This window comes from Rhineura floridana, chromosome 2, assembly GCF_030035675.1.
Source record: "Rhineura floridana isolate rRhiFlo1 chromosome 2, rRhiFlo1.hap2, whole genome shotgun sequence".
In the NCBI taxonomy this organism is placed as follows: Eukaryota; Metazoa; Chordata; class Lepidosauria; order Squamata; family Rhineuridae; genus Rhineura; species Rhineura floridana.
In genome coordinates this window covers 2,161,448-2,185,607 of record NC_084481.1, presented here as the reverse complement: position 1 = coordinate 2,185,607, position 24,160 = coordinate 2,161,448, and the positions used below count along the sequence as shown (strand labels likewise).

The following is a 24,160-nucleotide window of genomic DNA, read 5'->3' as shown; positions in this document are numbered from 1 at the left end:
TTTGAACTACAACTCCCATCAGCCCCAGCCAGTATGGCCACTGGATTGGGCTGATGGGAGTTGTAGTTTAAAAAAATAACTTATCCAAGCTCTGGATTTGGTGTCTTGCAGGCTCTTAGTAAATAAAACAACATTTTTAAAAAACTGTTCAAAATAGAATATGGTAATTAAAAGCACTAGAAATATAGCAGGCTTCCTGGCTATGAAAATCATATTATTAACAAGCTTTGGTGCTGTAAAATTTCAATCATTCATTTGACATTTCAGTCAAAAGTTACTAATATTTCAATAGGTCTTAGAACTGACTAAAAGAACCAATGTGTGAAGTCTTTGGGGGAGGATGGGGGGGTTACTTTGTGGACAGGATCCACCAAAAGCAAGCATGAGTAAGTCTTACTTATTTAAATTGCAAAGCATTAACTCTCCCAAATGAGATCTAAATGCATTTACCTTGGGATCATCACATCATGGTATCAGGAAAGACTCTTTGGCTAGTCAGGGTTTATGACTATCAGAGCAGTTGTAAAACTTCCCAGGTTGAAAAGGACATCACTAACGGAGGCAGTTTTATTTATTTAGTCAATTTCTATCCCAGCCTTCTCACCAGGGAGGGCATTCCACAAACAGGAAACCACTACCAAAAAGGTCCTGTTATATGTCAATACCAACTGGGCAGTCCCCAGTGGCAGCATCACTGCCAGGTCCTCCCCTGCTGAACATAGGGCCCAAGGTGGTTAATATTAGGGAAGGTGCTCTTGTAGGTACTTGTGTTCCAAGACATTTAGGGCTTTGCATGCTAGTACTAACACTCTGAATTGGGCCTGGTAGCTCACTGGCAGACGGTGCAGTGCTTTCAGGACTTGAGGCACATTGTCCCATCAGGCCGCCCCACTTACCAACCTAGCAGCCACATTCTGCATTAGCTAAAGCCTTCGGACTGTCTTCAAGGGCATCCCCCTGTACAGCATATGATAGTAGTCCAGGCAGAGGTCACCAGATCATGAACAATGAGGCCAGGCTGTCCTGCACCAGGAACAGCTATTCACATCAAAATAGCGATAGTATGTGGGAACTGTGCCATACAAATGTCAAGTCTTCACACAGGATGAACACACTGGCTGCAACTGTATGTCATAGTTTGTTCAACTAGAATTTGTCTTAAAATGTGATCTCTGGGTTGTGTGGAAGAAGCCCCAAAGCGTAAGCTTGGGCTCTGTTCTACTTGTGCATGTAGCATTAAACCATAGTTTAGTGTGATATCTGAACTGGGCCAGTGTTTTCATATCTGGGACTTAATTTGGCTCCTTAGGTTTGTCTTTCATGCAGGCACAAAACCTGAATTAGTAAATCATACAACCAATTTATGTTCAATGTTCTATGAACAATTTTTTATGTATCAATCACCATAAGAGGCTCAAAGAATCTTGTGAAGATTAATAAATCCTACCTACTGTGAGACACACACACACACACACACACACAAAGACACACATACTTTAATCACGGAGGTTAATGTTGCCGAACATGTATAGTTTAGCTATTCAAGGAACTTAAAAATGTTTTGCTTCAGAATGCATTATTTTGACATGCTGGGCAGAGGATATCTGGGGCATGACCCTCAGCAAGCCTGAGCAAACTGTTAGGCTCATACAAATCAGCGATCCTGGTTTAAAACAAACAAGGATTAAATAAACAAGCTTCATGACTTGAAGTTGGCTTGTTTAGACTGACTTTAAATACTCTTGCATTGTTGTTATTGTTCTTGCTGTTACTATTGTCAAATTTATATCCCTCCCTTCCTCCCAAAAGGAGCCCAGGGCAGCAAACAAGAAGTAATAAAGCAATAAAAACATATTTGAAACAAAAATCTTAAAAAAACCATTCCAATACAGATGCAGACTGGGATAAAGGTATCTACTTAAAAGACTTGCTGAAAGAGGTCTTCAGTGGACACTAAAAGGACAACAGAGACAGTCTCTGTCTAATATTTAAGGGGAGGGAACTCCAAAGTGCTGGTGGCACAACACAAAAAGTCCACTTCCAATGTTGTGTGGAACAGATTGCCTAATGAGATGGTATCTGCTGGAGACCCTAACCTACAGAGAACAGTAATCGACTGGGTATATAAGGGGCAATATTTCAGGTATTCTGGTCCCAAGCTGTATAGGGCTTTCTAAACCAAAACCAACACCTTGAAAATCTCCAGGGGGAGACCATCTTAATCTATCCACCACCCCTGCAGTGGAAGATTGGAGCTGTAAGTCTAAACTTCACCAGGACGTGATCTGACCATGACAACAGGGTGCCATCTATCCCGACTATCTCCAGATCACCCATTCCTCCATCTGAAGCAAAAAACAAATCAAAGTCAAGCTCTGTCCAATGTGTAGGACTAGGGACAACTTGAGACATCCCCTTGGTCGTCATGGAGGCCATGAAGTCGCAAGCTGGAACACTAGAGGTAGCCTCAGCATGGATATTGAAATCACCCAGGACTATCATCCTGGGCTCCTCCAACACCACGACCAAGACTGCCTCCACCAGCTCAGTCAGAGAAGCTGCTGGGCAACAGTGTGAACCATACACCAGCAGCAACGCTAGTTAACTGTCTCCTTGGCCAGATACCAGGTAAAGATCTACACAGCCAGTTCCAAGACAGAGCGGTTTCCTAGTGATAGAGATGGAAGTCTTATGAAACTCCTACTACCACTACTGCAGCCTGTGCTGCTGTTGCACTGAGTATCTTGGTGGGCATAGCTGGGTCAGATCAACACCTCCCAGCTCACCCACCCAGCGCTCAGTAATACATGGCAGATCAGCACCCTCATCCACAATCAAATCATGGATAAGTGTGGTCTTATTGTATACCAGTCTGGAATTAAACGGCAACAAGCACAGGCCAGTGGGCACAGCAGACTAGCAACCAGGAACCCTTCCATGGGAGGACTGGGAGCGAGGAACAAGGTATAGATAGCCATGCCCTCTCTTCCATGGTAATTTACCACCTCCCCATGGCTATACTTCCTTCCACCTATGATCACTGAAACATGCCCCTCCTTTCCAAGGCTCCTGCTAAACACATAATACAAACAACAACAGCCCACCGAAAAAACCAGTTATCCCAGTGGGCATCTGACAGAAGTGGGAACAGTGTTACTGAAAATACACAAGACCCGCCCAATTCCTGTCACACTAGGGCACATCTATTCCCCACACATACACATCTCACCCGCAGGGAGGGCCAGCCTTCTACCCGTTACAGGCTCTCACTCTGAAGGCATCTGGCAACTTTCTCTTATCATGTTATCATCCAATCCTATCATACAATTCACAGCACAGGCTCTCACCTTGCAAAGGAAACACAGGCCTTCGCTTCCTCCCCCCCCCCCGCTATCCAACCTCCTCTAGAGTGGCAAAAAGAAAAAAATAGAAAGAGTAGCACCCTTGGAAATCCCAAGGGGCTCCCCAAGGGCTGCTGGCCTTTTATGATCCGTGACCCAGCCTGGTGCTGATGCAAAAGGCTTGAAGATTGAGTGCAACCTCTCTCTGAACTCTGAGTTAGGCAGGGGGTCCCAGTCCTAACAGTACTTACTAGGACCTCAGCTGCTTCGAGAGACAGCTACCCAGGAGCTTGTGGGAATCAGTCTACTTATACAGATAGTTTGTTGTTTACTTTGTCCAATTCCACTGAGAAATCTATGCTATCTGGTCTCAAATGCATTGAGCACAGTTAACTGTTTGTAAAAATTATTGAAGTGAAGTAAAGAAATAAAAATACTTTTATTTCAGAAAGCCTAATACTAACACGTAATCTGCCATTATAACTGTAACAATTAGCTCAGTGAAAGTAAGTTTGTTTTTGCAGACCACCATCACATACTTTACAGACAGGGCCAAACCCTGTGTACAGTTGTCTCTAGTTAAGGACATTGTTGCTCTGGTTATTAGTAGATTTAAAAAATCAAACGGAACATGTTACAAGATTCTGGCAGCTGAAATGCATTGGGAGAAACAGGGTGGAATCCAACACTGCATAACCGGACTTCCACTTGCGAAACGGAACTCTTCACCTTCCCCTCCACCCCCTCTACGCTTTCAAAATCTGCTGTAGAGGACTCCAGGATGCATTTTGAATGGGGGAGCTGCGGAGGGGAGGGGAGGAAGTTGCACAAGCAAAATTCCATTCCATTCACACTCAGACAGCTTTGGATACAGCTCATACTAATTTAGTTATTTCTAATTATTTTTACAGCTTCCAGCATTCAACGGGCAGATTAAATACTTGATATTTAAAAGCAGTTATACTGATTTAATGAAATCACTCTTTAGCTTTCCAGAAGAGATTTTTAAATAATTAAGCTAGCCAGTTCAACAGATGTGCCCAACAGCACTGCATACATTTTATAGTACAAACTTCAAAAACATGCTCGCCATGGTGAGTGTGCTGCTATTCTCTGGCGAGATTGATGAGCATTTGGCCTTCCTACCAAACGCAGCTGCAGAGGTGGGCAAATTTGTCCCACTAGTTGTGTGGTAGCATCCACCAAGGAAGCGAGGAGGGAGACACCCAAAAACAACAGTAACAAACTGAGGCGGGGGGACCCTCAAAGCACCAAGCCAGTGAAAAAGCCAGTAGCAGAAACAGGAATGTTTTTCATAAATGACTGATGCATTTCGGGTACACGTCACCGTTTGTCAAGGGCAATCTATCAGAAAAAACAAATATACAACACTGAAAACAGTTTTCAATCATACCAAACATAATAACCTATTTCAAACATTAATCAGTTAAATATAAATGGTTCCACAATTTACTGTCACTGGCTACAAAATTCTAATAAATAGGAAAAAGAGGGGAGGGACCACTGAGGTAGAATATATTACCAAGTAATGGTATGCATCTCTTATGTGTAGTTTTTGTTTTACTTTGTAATGCACAGAGCACATTAGACCAGTGGCTTCTAATAGCACACATTTCTCCCCAGATTCTCCCTCAGGAAAGAATGAGTAGGGGAAAGACTAAATAATGCTTCCCAGAGGCACTCCATACACCTTGGGAAGCAGTGCCCAACAGTACGTGCACTCCCACACAGCCTAGTAGTGGCAGAGCTTGGAAGTAATTCGTTACAAATAACGAATTACTTGTAATTCATTCCTTTTTTGAGGAACGAGTGGGTAATTCCTTTACATTTTGATGGTATAGAACTAGGAGTAATTTTATTACTTTTGTGGAGTAACTGTAATGTTTCCAGCATTACTTTTGGGCATTACTTGGGAGGGAGCAGGGGAAGTCTTCTGCTCCTCTGATTTGTGGATGAAAATCATGTGCCTCAAACTGGGCTTCTGTGCAGCATCGCTCTTCCCTCATGCTCTGTGGGTGGGTAGGAGGCGACGAGGGAGGATGTGGAGAGCGAGATGGGGTGGAGTGGACAAAACAATTGTTTAAAAAAATGGACGGTGGTGAAGAAGAATCGAGTGGAGGGAGAAAGGAGCCGGACGGCAAGAACATGGATAAAGGAGGAGAAGGAGGCAGCAGCAGAATGGAGATAAAGAACTGTGGAGGTGAAAGATGACAACGTGTGTGTGTGTGTGTGTGTGTGAGAACACAAAGTAGCCTCCACCACCCTCTCTGGCTACTGTGCTGCATTTGCAGTATTTTAACTTTTTTGCATCTCAGGGGAAAATGTTTGCTTGGGTGAGTGTCCCTTAGTTGGCGGCAGGGCAGGGTCTGGGAGGTGGTTAAGTGAGAGAGATTATGCTTGCTGGCTGAATAGGGGAGGGGGTTGCACTTGGTTTGACGTGCAAATATCTGAGTAGTGGCCTCTGCCTCCCTCCCCACCTCCCTTACAAATGGAGAGACCACCATTGCTATCTTATGGATAAAAAAAAATATTCTACTACCTCTATATGTGTGTGTTTATTTTTAATGTTTTAGACTACTTAGATGTGCAGCAGCTAAGGCCAGCACCTTGTAGGCATTTTTTTAAAAAAGCAACTGAAATGTAAGTGATTACTTTTGAGAAAAAGTAAAGTAATTAGTTACTTTCAGAGCTGTTGCAACGGTGATTACTACTTTTTTGGGCCATGTAATTGTAACTGTAATTTATTACTTTTTAAAAGTAATCTTCTCTCTGAGTACTGGCCTCTACTTTTGGTCACGTTCCACCAACATACAGACACAGTAATATTTATTTATATTTCAGGGCCTCAGTTTTATTTTCAAATTACAAGCCCTATTATGACACATACTCCTTTGTGTCTAAAGATCTCAAGAATGAAGATCTGAGAATTTTGTGAGCAGCATGTTAGCACATGTTCATCTACCGCACCATGTGATCTTTTAACCAAGGCTGATTTAACAGTTTCATCTGAACTTTCCAGAACATCTCAATTTGCTAGAAGCTTAACTGTCGGTGGCACAACCCTTTGTTTAAAGATGAGATAGAGTGCCTCATCAGGAAAACCAGTTCTTGCTAGAACGGAAGAGAATAAAGTTGCAAACATTTCACAACTGTAACTAATAATTATGTACTTTTAATTATTTCTGAAACAGGATTCTTTTCAAAAACGTACAAGACCTTTCATACACAAGGTTCTCAAGTAGTTTTTTTTATCAAGGGCTAGCTGAACTACCCCTAGTAGTTGAACTAAGGCAGTGGGGGGGGGGAGTTCAAATTTCAAAATTTCAAAGTTCAAAAGCTCAGCCATGAAGCTCCCTGGGCAGTCCTGCATAAAAAGCTTCCTTAAGTCTACCTCCCTCCCAAGCAGTGGTGGCTGGTGCACACTGGATCTGGTAGGGCGGAACGCTGGCAGCCCAAACGGTAGGTGGAGCCACAGCCAACTATTTCTAGTTTTGTCCCCACCCTCCTCCCTGCCAAGTTCCACAAGAGACAACATTGAAACTAAGGAGGAAGCGGACAGGCAGGGCCATCCTCTGGACTGGTTGTAAGTAAGAAGGCAGGCAGGTAGGGGCTGGTTGGGGTTTTTCCCTAATGGGCCCTTTTCCCTAATGGGCCAGCCTCCACCGCCTCACAGGTTTGTTTTGCAGCAAAACAAAAGGAGAAGAAACAGTACAAGAAAGGGGTAAAATATGTGAAAGCTGCTGCTGCTGCTGCTATTATTATTATTATTATAGTAAAACAAAACAAGGACCCTCCACACCCTTGCAGAGTAGCTATACAAGGGCCCCACTTTACAGCGCCTCGCTAATGCAGCGGTCTCAATTAGATGCAATCAGACGAAAGCCCCACTCATACGGCGCTTGTTCCGCTTTTACAGCGGTTTTCGGGCATCGCGCGCCATTCTATTCAATGAATTCCGCTTTACAGAGGTTTGGCCCTACTGTATTCAGCCCAAAGCTTACCAGGGAATGGCCTGTCCATGATAATGGCCTCACAGTGAATCTCCGAATCAATGGAGTATTACCAAGCTGCTCTATGGCAAAGACCAGGTTGAGGGTATGCCCAGCCACATGTGTTGAGACAACCCCATGGTTGTCATGGAAACCATGAAGTCCTGAGATGGCCCATTTGAGGCAGACTCGGCATGGATACTGACATCCTCCAACACCACCATGAAAGAGTTCTCCAACACCACGTCTGAGATTACCTTCATAGTTAGGGAGGCTTTAGAGCAGTGGGGTGGACAATACATTAACATCCCTGTTCCGGCTCTCTGGCCCAACCCACAAACAATGCCTCAAACCCAGACACAGTGCGGATTGGTCGAGGGAGATGGAATTTTTATGGACTGCAACTCCTCCTTCCTCGTACCTGTAATAGTACTATACCGAGTACCCAGGCAGACATAGCTGGGTTACCACTGGGCCACAAGCTCATCCGCCCAGATCTCAGTTATATATGACAAGCCTGTCCCCTCATCCCTGATCAAATCATGGATGATAGATGTTTTATTTGGCAGACCTGGGATTTAACACCACCACCACAAGGCCAGGAGGTCAGCTGACTGGCATTCCCAAATTCTGAAACACAGCAGGTGACGCAATGGGAGTAAGGGCTTTGATGTAACTAGCCCTCCTCCCCCTGTATACTTTTGCCCACTACCATATCTCCCCTGACCCACTATCACAGGGCTAGCAGCCCCACTCCCACCCTCCTCCTGTCCCTGGCCAAGACACATACTCCCTGACCCACCTCTAGTAAAACAAAGGAACACAGCAGAGGTTAGTGGTGGGGAACACTGAACAAGGAGACAGTCAAAGCAAACTATCAGATCCAACTCACACTCCAGCTATCACCTCAGATATCTATTGATGGCTCCCCGTCTCCCACCCTGGAAGGATACAGTTTCATGCTGGATGAAACTACTTTTCACTAACATACACCATTCCAGAACACTTCTAGCCTCTCACCCTGGAAATGGCCCAGAGAAAATACAACAATCCCCCCAGAGGAAAAAACAAACCAGCAATACCACACATAAAAGCCTGTCCTATAAAACTAATTACAAAGGGGTGAGCCCTTGCCCTCGTCGCATCCTGAAGAAGCAACCCAAAGAGGCGATCCCCCTTTGGTGTCACCAATCGCTGTCCCTAGCAGGTTTGGCTTATATCCTTCTGTTCCCCAGCATGACTGCAAGGTCTGCTGGTTTGGGGAGTGCCCTGGGCAGCCACAGCCACACAGACAGATAGAATACAGCCTCAGCAGGCCTTAATCCTGGTGTTAAAACGTCTCCACGAAACCACAGCCTGATGCTAAACTATATGCCTCTACCCACTTTACCTGCCACAGCTAGCTACTTCCCTCCCGCTCACCTCCTTCCGCTGCTGCGAGATGTAAGGTATCACAGATGGGAATACGTTATATACTATGCCCCATCTGCCATAAACCCTGTGGAGGAAGAAAGATGCAACAGAGATTATGACCTGCAAAGAGCATGTTTTCATAGCTGATACTTCACAGTATAAGATGAGAAAGTCTGCCATCTACGGGGCTAAATAATTCTGCAGCTGAGAGAGACTGATTTAAGGAAGATGCACTGCAGAATGCGTTTTTTTATTTTTCGAGATGAGGATGATCCCGTAAGCAACTTTTGATCGCTCTATATTCAACTATGTTGGATAAACATGATCTGACACTTCAATCATGTCTTGGAGACAACAGACTTGCATCCCATTCCCTTCTCTGCATCAATATACATAATTTAACAGAAGCACATCATCCTCTGCCTTGCTATTCAGTTCAAAAACCCAGACCATGCCTTGTACTTCCATAAACTGCTTGGAGAAACTGGTTATAACAAAAAAAAAAAAAGTAGCATATTTTATTTATTTATTTATAACTAGTTTAAAATAAATACAGAATTGTTTTTGCTGGTAAGCCTTGAAAGTCATGTTCCAAAAGATATGACCATCTAAAGTTATGCAAACAAGCACAGGGGTTTAAACGTTCTCTGCAAAACACAGCTCCATTCATCTTTTCCCCCCTTGTTTACATTTCAAAACAGTAGTTTCATGACAAGTTATAACAGCTCTAAAGCCAATAATAATGCAATATAATGTTTAAAGTTTTTTATCTTTTATTTTTTTCTTTTAAGTTCTTTTATTCTCACTTTCTTATATGTGTATGCACATATATTATACATGTATGTATGTTTGTATGTCTACGCATAATGCACTTTATGTATTTTAATAGTATTTTATGCATTTTAATTTACTGTATTGTTTTGTGTTTTTATTGTGTATTTTATTATATATGTGTGCAATTTTATTGTAGCTGCCCAGAGTGCCCTATTGTAGGGCAGAAGGGCGAGATAGAAATATTTTAAATAAACACATAAACAAAGAAACAAGTAAGGCTAATTCCCAGGTTCCATTCTTTTGGGCCAGTTAATACATTAGCACTGCAATGTTAGTGTTACTATTAAACAAGTGAATACTGCTGTAGGGACGCCAACATGTTGGTTTTTCTGAAGGTGCCACCCTGTGGCCCCCTCAGATCTTCCACCCCCATGGAGGAGAAGACAGAAAAGGAGGGGAGCCCTGGGCTGAACAATATAACAGAGGCCTCTGCAACAGCCTCTCCGAGCAGGGCCAGACCACAGAGGAGGAACAGGAAGAAGAGGCACCACACTGTGGGGCAAGAGATAGGCTGCAGGCTGGGGCGGGGAAAAAATCCACTTAATTCTGACTGGGGAGGGTCAGAATTAGAATCATAGAAAAGTAGAGTTGGAAGGGGTCTATAAGGACATTTAGTCCAGCCCCCTGCTCAATACAGGAATCCAATTTAAACGACAGCCGACAGGTGGCTGTGCAGCTGCCTCTTAAAATGCCTCCAGTGCTGAAGAGCACACCACCTCCCTAGGTAATTGGTGCCAGTGTTGTACCACTCTACCAGTTAGGAAGTTTTTCCTGATGTTCAGTTGAAATCTGGCTTCCTGTAAGTTGAGCTCATTATTCTGTGTCCTGCACTGTGGGATAATCTTTTTTTAAAAAGATGTATTTTAAATTGTATTTGTTTTTAGTTACTGTAAACCGCCCAGAGAGCTTCGGCTATGGGGCAGTATACAAGTATAATAAATGAATAAATAAATAAACAATGGAGATCCTGACCCTCCTCTGTGTGACAACCTTTCATGTACTTGAAGAGTGCTATCATATCTCCCCTCAGTCTTCTCTTCTCAAGGCTAAACTTGCCCAGTTCTTTCAGTCTCTCCTCATAGGGCTTTGTTTCCAGTCCCCTGATCATCCTTGTTGCCCTCTGAACCTGTTCCAGTTTGTCTGCATCCTTCTTAAAGTGTGGTGTCCAGAACTGGATGCAGTACTCAAGATGAGGCCTAACCAGTGCCAAACAGAGGTACTTCACGTGATTTGGAAACTATACTTCTGTTAATGAAGCCTAAAATTGTTGGCTATTAAACCGAGGAAGCAGAGGTTAAATTTCCACAAGTGAGCTACGTGGATTAGAAGCGAAAGTTGGCAGAGCTCGAGCCATCTTCAAGGACACGTTGCTATGCAACCTAGGCTCGGGCAGCTGGCCTTATCTATATAGAGGGCCAGCAGACACTTGCAGAGTGTGGGGGTCGAGGAGTTTGTATAGAGAGAGCTTGTGATATATTGTCAGTAAAGTAACTCTTAAAACTTATTACTTGTCTGGCTCATTGCTTCAACTGGCATCTAGCCTGTCACTATACTGTTCTGCATCCTGGGCATCTGCTTGCGCCAGATACAACATCCAACAAGTGGTAGCAGAGGATGGTTACCTGGTGCTGATGGTTACCTGGTGCTGAGGATTGCAGAAAAGCGGCAGAGAAAAGCCAGAACTGCAGACCAGCGAGTAAAACAGCAGAAAGACGGAGAAACCGAAAGCTGAGCTGAAAGCTGTGAGAGAGCCATGGGAATAACTGACTGAAGGACAGAGGTGAGAAGCTCTAATTACAAAGGCGGTGAACTGTGAAAAGTGAAAGTATGTCTATTACGTTATCGGCCGGGATTCCCTTGGAAAGGCTGACAGGGAAAAATTATGGCACTTGGAAACAGAGAATGCAGGCTTTTCTAGTGAAAGAAGACCTGTGGAAAGCTATCGCAGAAGACCCACCCGCCGGGGTGCCTATTCCAGCAGATTGGAGAAGGCTGGATGAGAGGGCAAAGGCGTTAATTGTTCTTGCTATTGATGATTCTCAATTACTGCACGTGCGTGATGCAACAACAGCTAAGGAAACCTGGGAAACTTTAAGAAATATTCATGTGAAAAAGACTGCCAGTTCTAAAATATATCTTGCCAGAAGATTGTATCAGATGCGCTTATCTGGAGATACAACCATGTTAGAGCATTTGTTGGAAATAAACAGACTGTTTACTGAGTTGTCAGAACGTGAAATTGAACATTCTCAAACGCAAAAAGTGTATATCACATTATCTTCACTAGATTCATGTTATGATAGTCTGGTGAGCTCTTTGGAAGCAATGGACAATGCAAATCTCAATATGGATTACATAGAAGGAAAACTTTTACAAGAATTTCAAAGAAGGCAAGAAATGGCAAAGCAAGAAAGGACTGAGTCTAAACACGTGGAAAAACAGAACAACAAAGCTGCACAAGAGAGACTGTATGGACAAAAGGCATGTTATTTTTGTGGTTCCAGGCAACATCTACAAAGGAATTGTGAAGCAAGAAGAAGAGAAAGAGGAAGAAAACCATGTGTACAGGTGATCTATGCTAGTAAGAATAAGCAATGTATTAACAATGAGCAGGGAAATAACTGTAAAGAATTATGGGCAATTGACAGTGGGGCAACAAATAGTATAATCAAAGATAAATCCATGTTTCATACATTTTGTGACGTAGAGGATCATGTAATAATGGCTGATGGATCTAAGAAACAGATCAAAAGTAGGGGAACAGTGAAATTAGCAGGTTTCAATACCATTATGACTGATGCGCTGTTTGTTCCTGATATTGAATGCAACATTATGGCTGTGTCGAAACTCAATGAAATGGGGTTCACAGTAATGTTCAAAAGGGGTTCAGTGCATGTAATGAGGAAAAATATTCATGAAAGGAATAGTGAGGAACTCATTGTTCTTCTTATACTTGAAACAAACAAATCATGTACTCATGTGTGCTAATGAGAAACCCCATAATAATTGTGTTCATTTATGGCACAGAAAACTAGGCCATATAGGATATGAAAATGTGGTGAAAACAACAGAGAACAGTAATGATGTGACATTGAGAAACTGTGAAAAATATGTAGACTGCCACGTGTGTAAACAAACTAGGGCAGTTGTGGCTGCAAAGAACAAAGAAGCCATGCCCAGTACAAATGCACCTTATCAATTAATACACGTGGACTTAGTGGGGCCATTTCAACCTACTCAGGGGGGTGCAAGATATTTCCTGACAATAGTTGATGATTTTTCAAAATTCTGCACTGTTTATTTACTAAAAGCTAAAAGTGAAGCTGCAGAGAAACTGAAAAGATTTGTTACAAAAATTGAAGTGCAGTTTGGTGTCAAAATACAGAGAATAAGATCAGATCAAGGAGGAGAGTTCTTAGGACACTCTTTTACTGAATACTTGGATAAAAGAGGAATAAAACAGGAGTTAACAGCCCCTTATAGTCCTCATCAGAACGGGTTAGCTGAACGCTGGAACAGGTTGCTTCAGGACTCAATAAGATCAATGCTGTGTGACTCCTCTTTAACACAAGGTTTCTGGGGAGAGTGTGTTCTGTATTCAGCTTACATTCAAAACAGAATATTCCATAAGGCCACTGGAATGTCTCCTTATCAGAAATTGTATGACAGAAAACCCAGATTAAAACATTTGATTAGGTTTGGAGCAGAATGCTGGGTACATGTTCCCAAAAATAAAAGGACAGGGAAGCTGCAAAGGAGAGCAGACAAAGGGTACATGCTGGGATTTGAAAACACGTATTACAGAATTTGGATGCCAAAACAAAGGTCTGTGGTGTTAAGCAGAAGCGTGCAAGCAATAGAGCAGGATTGGGAAGAGAAAACATATGTGGAGTTGGGAAACACTGAAGTTAGTAATGAACAAGAACAGGCAGATACAGTACCAATAAAACAAGAAGAAACAGGCAGCAGTAGTGAATCAAGTTCTAGCTCTGAGAGAGAAACAGAGGAATCGCCTGACACAGACACAGACACTAAGGCAGAAATACAACCACGCAGATCAGAGAGAACAACCAAAGGTATTCCACCTGTTAGATTTAAAATAAATTCCATTAAACATATAGACTTCAGTAACTGGAAAAAGTGGGATGATGGAAATCATGAAGAGTAATAAATAATTGCTGTAATAAATGTATGTAATAAAAATGATGCTAAGATTCTAATGAAATGTAATGGCTGTAAAACCAGATGATGCAAATGTAAATATGAAATGTAACACATGTAAATGGAAAAGAAATGTAACTGGCAGAATGTCAAAATTTAAGGTGGGGGATTGTTGGCTATTAAACCGAGGAAGCAGAGGTTAAATTTCCACAAGTGAGCTACGTGGATTAGAAGCGAAAGTTGGCAGAGCTCGAGCCATCTTCAAGGACACGTTGCTATGCAACCTAGGCTCGGGCAGCTGGCCTTATCTATATAGAGGGCCAGCAGACACTTGCAGAGTGTGGGGGTCGAGGAGTTTGTATAGAGAGAGCTTGTGATATATTGTCAGTAAAGTAACTCTTAAAACTTATTACTTGTCTGGCTCATTGCTTCAACTGGCATCTAGCCTGTCACTATACTGTTCTGCATCCTGGGCATCTGCTTGCGCCAGATATAACATCCAACAAAAATAGCATTTGCCTTTTTTGCAGCCAAATCACACTGTTCACTCATATTCAGTTTGTGATCTACAACAATCCCAAGATCCATCTCGCATGTAGTATTGCTGAACCAAGTATCCCCCATCTTATAGCTCTGCATTTGGTTTGCCTTAGGTGTAAAACATTGCACTTATCCCTGTTAAATTTCGTTCTGTTGTTTTCAGCCCAATGCTCCAGCCTATCAAGATCACTTTGAATTTTGTTTCTGTTCTCCAGAGTATTAAGCTATCCATCCCAATTTTGTTTTATCTGCAGATATTTGCGCACCCCAGCCCTGTGGTATAGCTCCTCCTCTTCCTGCCTTTTTCGTCCTCTGCGGTCTGACACTGTTGGAGAGGCTATTGCTGAAGACTTTGCTCTATTGTTCAGTCGGCAGTGGGGGACTTCTCTCCTGCCTCCTTCTTGTCCGTGTTACTGGGGGTGGAGGGGGATGGTGGATTGATGGTGGCAGTGTGTGTGCGTGTGTGAGAGAGAGGCAGGCTGTGAGGGGGCTTGGCTGCCTGAGGGGGTGTGGCATGAGGACAGCTTGCACTTCTAAATTTGCCACTACAGTACTGTTACTGAATGTGCAGGTCCCATGTCCCACAGCAACGTGAACTGGGGACATACACAAAATTGGTCAATGTGACAAAAAGAAAGCAGAATGATAAGGTTTCTTGCACGCACAGGGAGTGGCACCATTAGCATGGTGAAAAGCCTTGTTACCCACTTGGCCCATATGGTTCCACGGTGCACTATGGAAGCCAGAAGCATAAAAAGGGACATATAAATTGGCCATAATGCAGTCAGGGAAATTCTGACATTGCCTGTGCAATTTACAAAAAAAGAATGTTAGTCTTGTGAACCTTCATCCACAAGGAAACATTTTTGGTGGTTATCGGTTCACTTAATATCACACCTAAATTGGGCCTTTTTCAATAGCATGTAAGAGCCAGCACCCAGGATGGGACTATGTAATTAGAGAGCCAGTACAGGGTCAGCAGTTCCCATAACAGTACTATGGGACAAAATGAACAGTCTGCAGCATAGAAACAATGCCCTACACGCTAGGTATGATGGGAAACAAGGAAAAAGCTATGGGAGAAAATAATGGTATAGAAATGAGATGGAAAACCTTCACAAGGGAGTTTTAGTCCAAGTTCCATCAGCCCCAGCCAGCATGGACAATGGTCAGGGGTGATGGGAACTGTAGTCCAACAACATCTGAAAGGCCAATGATTCCATAATCCTGGCATAGAATGTGCAAGGGAAATGATGGGATTATATAGCCAAGAAATAGTTTGACAGAATTGTATTCAGTGTTGGCCCTACCGAAGAACAGACACATTGAAGTTAAAGGACATTACTACTAGGTCCAATAATTGCAATGGGTCTACAATCCACAGTTCCCAGATTGGGAGATTAGTAACAATAAGGACATAGAGAGCAGAATCACAAATAATAATTACAAGCAGAATAAAATACAACCCAACATTCCTAAAGATTTAAAAATGTGCTCTTCTACCTTGCAACCAAAACAAGTCATTTTAAAAACAAACAAGGGAGTCAGTGATGGAGACTGCAATAGAGATTCAAACTGACAAACCTCAAGGAGTCAGATACCTCAAATATTTGTTATTGTGTTATCCATTATTGCAGATACTAAAATATTTGCTTGATCCAAAGATTCCAGTGTTTCAAGGGAGAAAATTCAGTGGAAGTTTTTGTGGAGGGGGAAACCAGCATCCATCACCAATGTGACTGCATCCACATTATACTCATGTAGCAGTATCTGCCAGTGAATAAGGTAACTGTACTATACAGATCACAAGAATATATTCTCTTATCTTGCAATTTATTATAACTTCTATCTTGCAGCTTCTATCCTGTAACTTATACTACAGCAGGAATGGGGTACCTGTAGCCCTCCAGCTATTGTTGAATCAGAGCTTTGGGAAGCAACAGTGGCATTGATATTCTGATATTCTGGAGAGAATGGGTCTCTCCCAATTGACAGACAAGAGTGACAGGGTACATGGGGGTGTTTCCAACTCTGCCTTTACATGAGAGGGGAAGTGGTAAAGGTAACAGCCACTTTGATGACAGCACAGATGAACTGCTCGTGGTTACACACTTGGATAACCGAGAAGCATATACTTCTGGTTGAGCGCAGGATGGGAGTGGTGTTGGGAGTAAGTGTGGTGATGGGTACAGGCATCCCATTGTAACTTATTTCTGATAAAGGGGGGGAAATGGATTCAGGTTATCTCCTCTACCGATCCTACTTTGCAGGTAACTGGTGACTTGGCTACTGAGGGTCCTAGCCCGGTGCTCCTATTATTCAAGCAAGACCCTTGGCTAATGAATAAAGACTATTCTATGCCAGGTCAGTACACAAGTTCACCCTCATCCATTATTTGGTTATGGACGAGACAGATGACCTGGCTTATGTAACAGAGACCTGGGTGAAGTGGATCTGACTCAACCTTACCCCCACCCCGGGTACTCAGTGGAGCACCAACCAATGCTAGAAGACCAGAGGAGGGAGGAGTTGCTAGGGTACATTAGACATCTATTCTGCTAACCAGTGTGGAAGTAACAAAAGCTAGGCCTTAACTTTAGTTCAGATTTGTGAGTGCAAAGAATGATGGTTAGAATGTTTCTGTGTAACATGCTAAGAGGGAATGCCAAAAAGATGTTCCGAGAATAAGGCTGATGCTGTAACTCGAGTAGAGCAAACATGTTAAGAATGCATTTGCAAGCTGCACGTATGTTTAATTTTCTCTGTTCTATGTGAAGGACAGTAACAGATGTCAAACTGACATACTAACATGATGACACACTGTAATTTGGGTTACGTGTTGACTCGGATAATCACGTTCCCTAGAGAACCAGTGGACTGGACCGTCCACCACTGACTCCCCGGTGCCACCAATAAGAGGTAAGAGGCCATTTGAAATCTCTCTTGGGCATTGTCAGTGGGGGACTGCCCGTGCTGCCTGGCCATCTCTTGTCTGGGACAGCACTATCCGACCTTTTGCTGCCAGATCTGTTAGACTCACCATGTAAGTAGCCTGAAGCATTTTCTTGGGAAGTGAGATTGAGGGAAGGATTGAAAGTAGTGTTAGCAAATGGACCCTTGTGTGAATTGAGTGGATGAGCTTTGTGCTCTTGAGTGAACTGAGTAATCTCCTGAGGAAAGTCTGATCCAAGTGCAGCTGCACCAATCTCTCTGTGAGTCCCACCGGCCTGTGACCGGAGCTGACTGAACTCAAGGGCGCTTGGTAGGACCAAACCTAAAGAGACTTTTTCCCTTCCCCAGTGACTCACAGGTCCATGAGCCAGATTTAACTGTGGGGAAATGCATTTCATGCCACTGTCACAAATCTTGCCTTAGGTGGGCATTGTTGTGCCGTAAGTCTGGGACTAGGCTTAACGGCTGTACCTTGTGACCCAGTGGACCTTTTCCCTGTGTGAATTGAGACAATGGGGGGTAGAGGATCCAAGGGCGATGTACCAATCCCTCCAAAAGGAACACCTGCCTTCTATATATATATAATAACTATGGGCACAAGCTGTAGATTTTTGGAATTTTTACACTAGAGACAGTTCGGACTTAGTTTCCCCTGGAGGAAACTTTTGATTTAGATAAAATAGTTCATCAGTACGGCAGTAAAACGCCACAGATACAATGGGAAGTATTTTTTGATTGGTATCCAGAAATGTCAAAAAGGTGCCAAGAATCTCAAACTCGGGAGTCTTAAGGACTCCAATGAGAAATTGAAATCTCAGTTAAAAGATTTAAAAGGAAAATGTGCACCACCCTGGGCACGCCCACCAAGTGCTCCTAAGGTACCTTTGTATCCTCAAATAAAGCCCAAGAAAGAAAGGAAGAATCCCCAGAAGATATTATAGATTTTTTTTTTACTAGTGTGCCTCCACGATATCATCCTGAAGTGGAGCCACCTCCACCATCGGTGGAGACTATTATACCTCAGTCTCCCCAGGAGGATAGTACTGCTAGTACTATCACCTCTTCTTCACCTATTATATAGATTGGCCAACAATTTCCACCTTATTCAGACTCTGGAGAGCAATCTCAAAAGTCTCAATCTCTGAATAAAGTCCAGCAGCAACTGTCTGGAATAAGACAGCCATTAAATGAAATAGAGGAAGCTTCATTAAATGTGTCCAATTCTGCCCTGGCATTTCACACCAGAAGACACATGCCTCCTACAGGGGAGGCGTGGCAATATTGTTGGGCTACAGATGGAAAATTTGGAGCATACCAATACATAGAACACAAGATTGGTATGCTCCAAATTTTCCATCTGTAGCCCAACAATATTGCCACACCTGCCCTGTTTGCCAAGCCCACAATGTAGGCAAAGATGTAAGGGTTTCCACCGTGGAGACCCTTTGTAAATATCCAGGTTGATTTTATTCAGATGCATAAACATTGTTCTTATGAATATGTTCTTGTTATTGTATGTATGTATTCTGGATGGATTGAGGCCTATCTCTGTGCAAAGACTGACACCATCAGAGTTTCCAAAAGACTGTTGAAAGAATTTATTCCCTGATTTGGTATCCCCTTGTCTATCCATTCTGGCCACATTACTCATTTCACTGGCCAAATTGTTAAGGACATTTGTAAGGCTCTAGGTATCCAACAGAATTTTCACTACCCACACCATCCTCAGTCCACAGGGGCAGGAGAACGTCAAAATGGAATTTTGAAAAACAAAATGGCCAAAATTTATGCTGAGACTGGACTTAAATGGCCAGATGCTCTCCTCTTGGACTTATGAGCATCAGAGCAACAGCAAACAGAAGAACTGGACTATCACCCCAAAAGGTCATCATGGGTCGCCCAATGTGAAATCCAGCTTCGCCGCCTGTAAATCCAGCCTTTTGTGACCTACATTTAAATAATGAAATAGTCATGAATTATTCTAAGGCATTAATGAAGTATGTTAAGATGTGGATTCATGCACCACACTGCAAGAAGACATCTCCTCCATTGGACCCCGTCGTTCCCAAAAATAGGTCTCCACAGTATAGTGATGAACCTAATGCCCACCAGCAGGAGAGCCTGTTAGGGAAGGAACCTTCAACAAAGGGCCACAGCGATGCCGTCAGTGAAAGTCCAGTGGTAAGCCAAGCTCTCACTGGTGAAGAGGATTTGCCAATACAAGATGCAGCTGAATCTGTTCAGACCGCCTCCTCAAAAAGCTTGGGCTTGTGGTAAAACGAAAGTGGACTTTGGTGTTATGGAATGCACTCCCTGCTGAGATATGAGAGGCTACATCTGCATTGTCATTCCACTGGCTTTTGGAGACACATCTGGTTACACAGTGTTGGGAGGATGAGCTGGGCTCCTGGGGGGTTGTCAGAAGAGGATTCAAATGGCTGGCAGAGGGAGGAACTTACCCTCTGTGGAGCGAAGCCGAAACAGAGGACATGCCAGAGATAGGGTCGCCTAGCAACGGGGAGCCTGAGAGCCTTGAAGTTTTAGAATCCCCCCCAGACATTCCCAGGCCCTCCCTTCTCCGCAGCTCAGAGCAAGAGGGAGGGCTGATCACAGCAGAAAGGCGGAGAGATGGTTTACCCTCAGCCCCTCCTTTATCACCCATAGGGGAATCGGACACTTCAGAAGAGGAGGAGGTGATGCCTCCCCCCTCACCACGCACACGCAGACGGTTGAAAAGACAGGAGAGAAGGGGGGGAAGGCGGGCAGTACCTGAGGGGGAGTTAAGGAGGAGCGAAAGGTTGCGCGCCCGTTTAGCCCCTTCTTAAAGAACAGGCGGGAAGCAGCCCCTTGCTCTGTCAACTTTCTCCCAATGCCGCAGGACCTGTATCCCTGTATTGCTTCATGAGAAAGCGCAGCCTTTGTTGGACATTACTCTAATAAAACACGAATTAACTACAACCTCTGGTCTGGTTCCTGAGTCGCATCCTGGGCCTGACACACAGGCATTCCTGTGTGGCATTGTTTTATTGTGTATTTTAATTATGGATGTTTATATTTTAATGTTTGTGTAACTGGCTTTTATACTTCATAAACAGCTTAGAAGCCTATTTTGGCATTAAGTGGTATAAAAACAAACACTATAACTTCCTTCATCCCTAACTATTGGCCATGCTGTCTGGAGCTGATGGGAGGAAAGTCCAACAACATTTGAAGGACAAGTTTCCCATCCCTATACTACTGGAAATATCATTGCCTATGTGATACTTCTTAAGTAACATGTATTTTATGTAGCTATACTCCTGCAACATGCTATATTCTTATGTGTTTCAAAGGCAACTTACCAATGCCTACAGCCACAAGACCTTGAACACACCCAATCTTGTCTGATCTTGACAGTTAAGCAGGGTCAGACCTGGTTAGTACTTGAATTGAAGAAGATGACTTACTGATTGCCATGCAAGGGATTCCATAATATGGTGTTCACAGCATTCCAGGTGTTTTATCATCTCTCTCGTCAAGTTGGGTTCTGCTTTAATGAAGCTTTCAATAACCTTGTATAAGTCAAAGGCTTTTAAGTCAAGTATGTTGATGATCCATGGGAAAGACAAGTCTGTTTCCATATTCATACTGTCGCTTTGTGAAGCACTCCTTGAGGCTGAAGAGAACACAACTAATTAATTTAATGTTGAATAACCCAAAGTCCGCAACAAATTATTTTCTTTATACATACAGATGTGTCAGTTAGCATGTCCTTATTTTCAAAATCCAAGAAAGTCCTATTGAAAACAAGTTTGTTCCAGCATTTAAGACCTGAGATCAGACAAAGTGCTAGTCCACCGACCACACTAAACTATGGTTTAGTGCTACATTCACAAGCAGGAAGGTTGCACACTCTGCTCCTCTCCCCTCTTCTCCTCTCACATAGAAGGACTTTGCTAGTCATTTACTTGTTTCCCCTAATCCTAGCTTGCTTGTTATGTACAAACCAAATATTGTTGTTTAAAAACTCTGGTTAGTAAAACAAACTAGCTTCATGGGTTTAAGTCAGCTTGTTTCAAAACTGATGCAAGTTTGTTTAAAACGCAAAGCTTTTGGGTAGTCTCCTCAGAGAGATGAACAGGAGCTTTCTCAAGGGGGCTCTTGCTCGATGCTCTTTTCTCCTCCTGGTCCCCCTTTGGCATTTAGGGTGGGTGAGTCAAGCCTACTGGCTCTCAAAGTGACACTGAAGGCCAGAGAGTGACCTGAGAGGGCTGCAGCTGGAATACTGGTAGCCATCCCACTCCAAGTATTTTCCCAAGGCTTTGCTTGGGCTCATTCCAGCTCAAGTACATAGTGGTAAATCATGGTTTAGCATTATCCCCACTGCTTAATATAACATACTTAAGTTCAACTTACTGCCGTAAGTAGCTATGACAACCTCAAGAGCACAGGCCAACAGAGACGTATGAAAGATGTTTGTATTCAAAAGTTTGCTGTAAAAGGGAAAAAAACCTTTCAAGTTTCAACATTAAAACTTCTGAAGGCTAGAAAAATAGTATTTGAAGGACGTTTGAAAACATACCTAAAATTATGAATTGATAGCCGTTTTTCTTCCTAAAATAAATGAATGAACACATATCTTAGTCCATAAAAAAGGAAATACCAATTGTAAGAACTGTGTATCATGAAAACCTACCGACATTAAGATGGATTCCATCACTCTGTAGTATAACCGTACACCAAGCCTATACCTCTGAAAATAACAATTTGAAAGGTGATGTAATTTTTATTTATTTATTTATTTATTTATTTATGAGATTTGTTAGATGCCCATCTGGCAGAGGTTAATCTGCCACTCTGGGCGACTTACAACCAAACACAAGCACATTCCATTAAACATAATCAGAATCCTAAAAATTAGAAATTAAAAATTAAAAGCTTAAACATTTAACACACACCCCAAGATCTGCAATCTGCCAGCCTAAATTTGAATTTAACCCCCCAAGAACTGCAATCTGCCAGCCTAATCCCCTTCCCATGTCTGGGTAAAGAGCCAGGTCTTCAAGGTCCGCCGAAAGCATAACAGGGAGGGGGCCTGACGGAGGTCAATTGACAACAAATTCCAATGTAATAAGTTGCAATGATACTGTGCTTTACGAGAATGACATTATATATGTAATACATATATTTGTGATTAATGGGTTTTATGTGGCCACTTATAGTGAACAGCTCTACTAGATCAGACACATACACACCCCAAAAGGAAGAATTAGGCATACCCAAGACTAGGATATTTGCAGAAATCTAGGTCCATCCCCACCTAATGTTTGCCTGCATGCTTTCTGGGTACACAGTACATGAACATCAAAGCAAACCTTCCTGACAAAGGCTACTAGATTCCTACTGGCCCCTGCCCAGGATCACACATCACAGACATTCAATACATTTCCTGTTTCAGAATCCCTCAACACTATAGCCTGAAGCAGAGAGAATACGTCACGTTCACCAGCTCACCCTACATTTATTTTTGAACTGTGGTTAGGGAACCCTACCTGTGATCCAATTTCAGCACATCCCTGGCCAACTGCTTCGGCAAACTTCTCTTTGAAGATACAACTGAGGTTTTCTATTCTTTCCAATATCCTTTGCATAGGATTCACAGTGCAGTTCTGTAATGAGATGGGGAAAGCTTCCCCTTAGATGAACAGATATAATATATTGGATAAACAAGAACTTTTTACTCCACTAGAGCTCAAGCTTAGCGTACTTACTTAGTTAATGCCAGGGCATGAAAACACAGTTGCTGGCAAAACAAGGGTATTGGGATACATAACAAGGCTTGAATATGATGTTTAAAAGCTATCATTCCAAATTACGGAATGATCTCCCTGACGAAGCACGCCTGGCGCCAACACTGTTATCTTCTCGGTGCCAGGTCAAGACTTTCCTCTTCTCCCAGGCATTTTAGCATGTGTTTTAAATTGTTTTTATATTGTTTTAAATTTTAAAATTGTGCTTTAAATCGTTTTTAAAATATGTGTTTTAAATTGTATATTTGTTTTAATGTTTTTGATTGCTGTAAACCGCCCAGAGAGCTTTGGCTATGGAGCGGTATACAAGTGCAATAAATAAATAAATAAATACATAATAATCCATCCCTTCTACTTTAAAATATTCTGGGTTACAAAAGGGCATCATGACTGGGAGATTCAGAGAGTTATACTACCTGAAATTTGGGGACAGGGAGGAAATCAGCAAGGAAAAAGCATGTTAGACTAAGGAGCATTTTTGAAATATTATTTTACAACATTGATTTCTGCATGTTTATACTGCACCCACACTAGTAGTTAAAATGGTACTTACATTAAAATATGAGATAAGGTTATCTGACGGTTTATCACTTGCAGAGTTTAAAATCATCATTAACTGCTGGATAGTATTCATCGCAGCCCTACAGAGGGTGAAAGTATTTTTAAAACTGTTTTCTGAAATGCAGAAACTTCCTTTGAACAGAACCTAATGAAATGATACATCAGTCACATTTGGAAATCAAATCTCTGCTTAATAAACAGAGATGCGAATGGGTTTCATACATGTGAATGCATCTGCTCAGCTACTGACTTCATACAAGCAGGGAAACTAGCCAGAAAGCAGGAGTTAATCATAACTTCCTGTTATATCCAAACCAGAAACTATGGTAAATGGCTTCAAAACAAGCCAAGATGTGGCACTCATCTTCAAACTATTGCTTTATATTCTGGCTTGTTTAGAAGCTATTAACCACAGTTTCCTAGTTCGACTGTACCTGTGTGTGGCAGCTATGCAAAAGAAATTCCAAATTTTTATTTATTTATTTGTAGAAGTATTTATATACTGTCTATTATAATGAATGTCAAGAAGGTGTACAAGTTAAAATGAAAAAAAATCTCA

General features: G+C 42.5%; 1 protein-coding gene across 2 annotated transcripts in view; it reads right to left on the bottom strand.

The window, feature by feature from the left end:
• The window catches only part of RB1 (RB transcriptional corepressor 1), an 89,765-nt gene that overhangs the window by 30,225 nt on the left and 35,380 nt on the right, over positions 1 to 24,160 (bottom strand). Inside the window, exons 12-17 of one of the 2 annotated variants that reach the window (XM_061607587.1) lie at positions 23,594 to 23,681; positions 22,783 to 22,899; positions 21,927 to 21,983; positions 21,813 to 21,844; positions 21,647 to 21,723; positions 20,698 to 20,906 (exon numbers count right to left, since the gene is read on the bottom strand). In XM_061607587.1, the coding sequence (XP_061463571.1) occupies positions 20,698 to 20,906; positions 21,647 to 21,723; positions 21,813 to 21,844; positions 21,927 to 21,983; positions 22,783 to 22,899; positions 23,594 to 23,681 (580 nt within the window). Of the gene's footprint in view, positions 1 to 20,697; positions 20,907 to 21,646; positions 21,724 to 21,812; positions 21,845 to 21,926; positions 21,984 to 22,782; positions 22,926 to 23,593; positions 23,682 to 24,160 lie in introns of those variants that run through there. The other variant, XM_061607588.1, reaches the window with a different exon arrangement.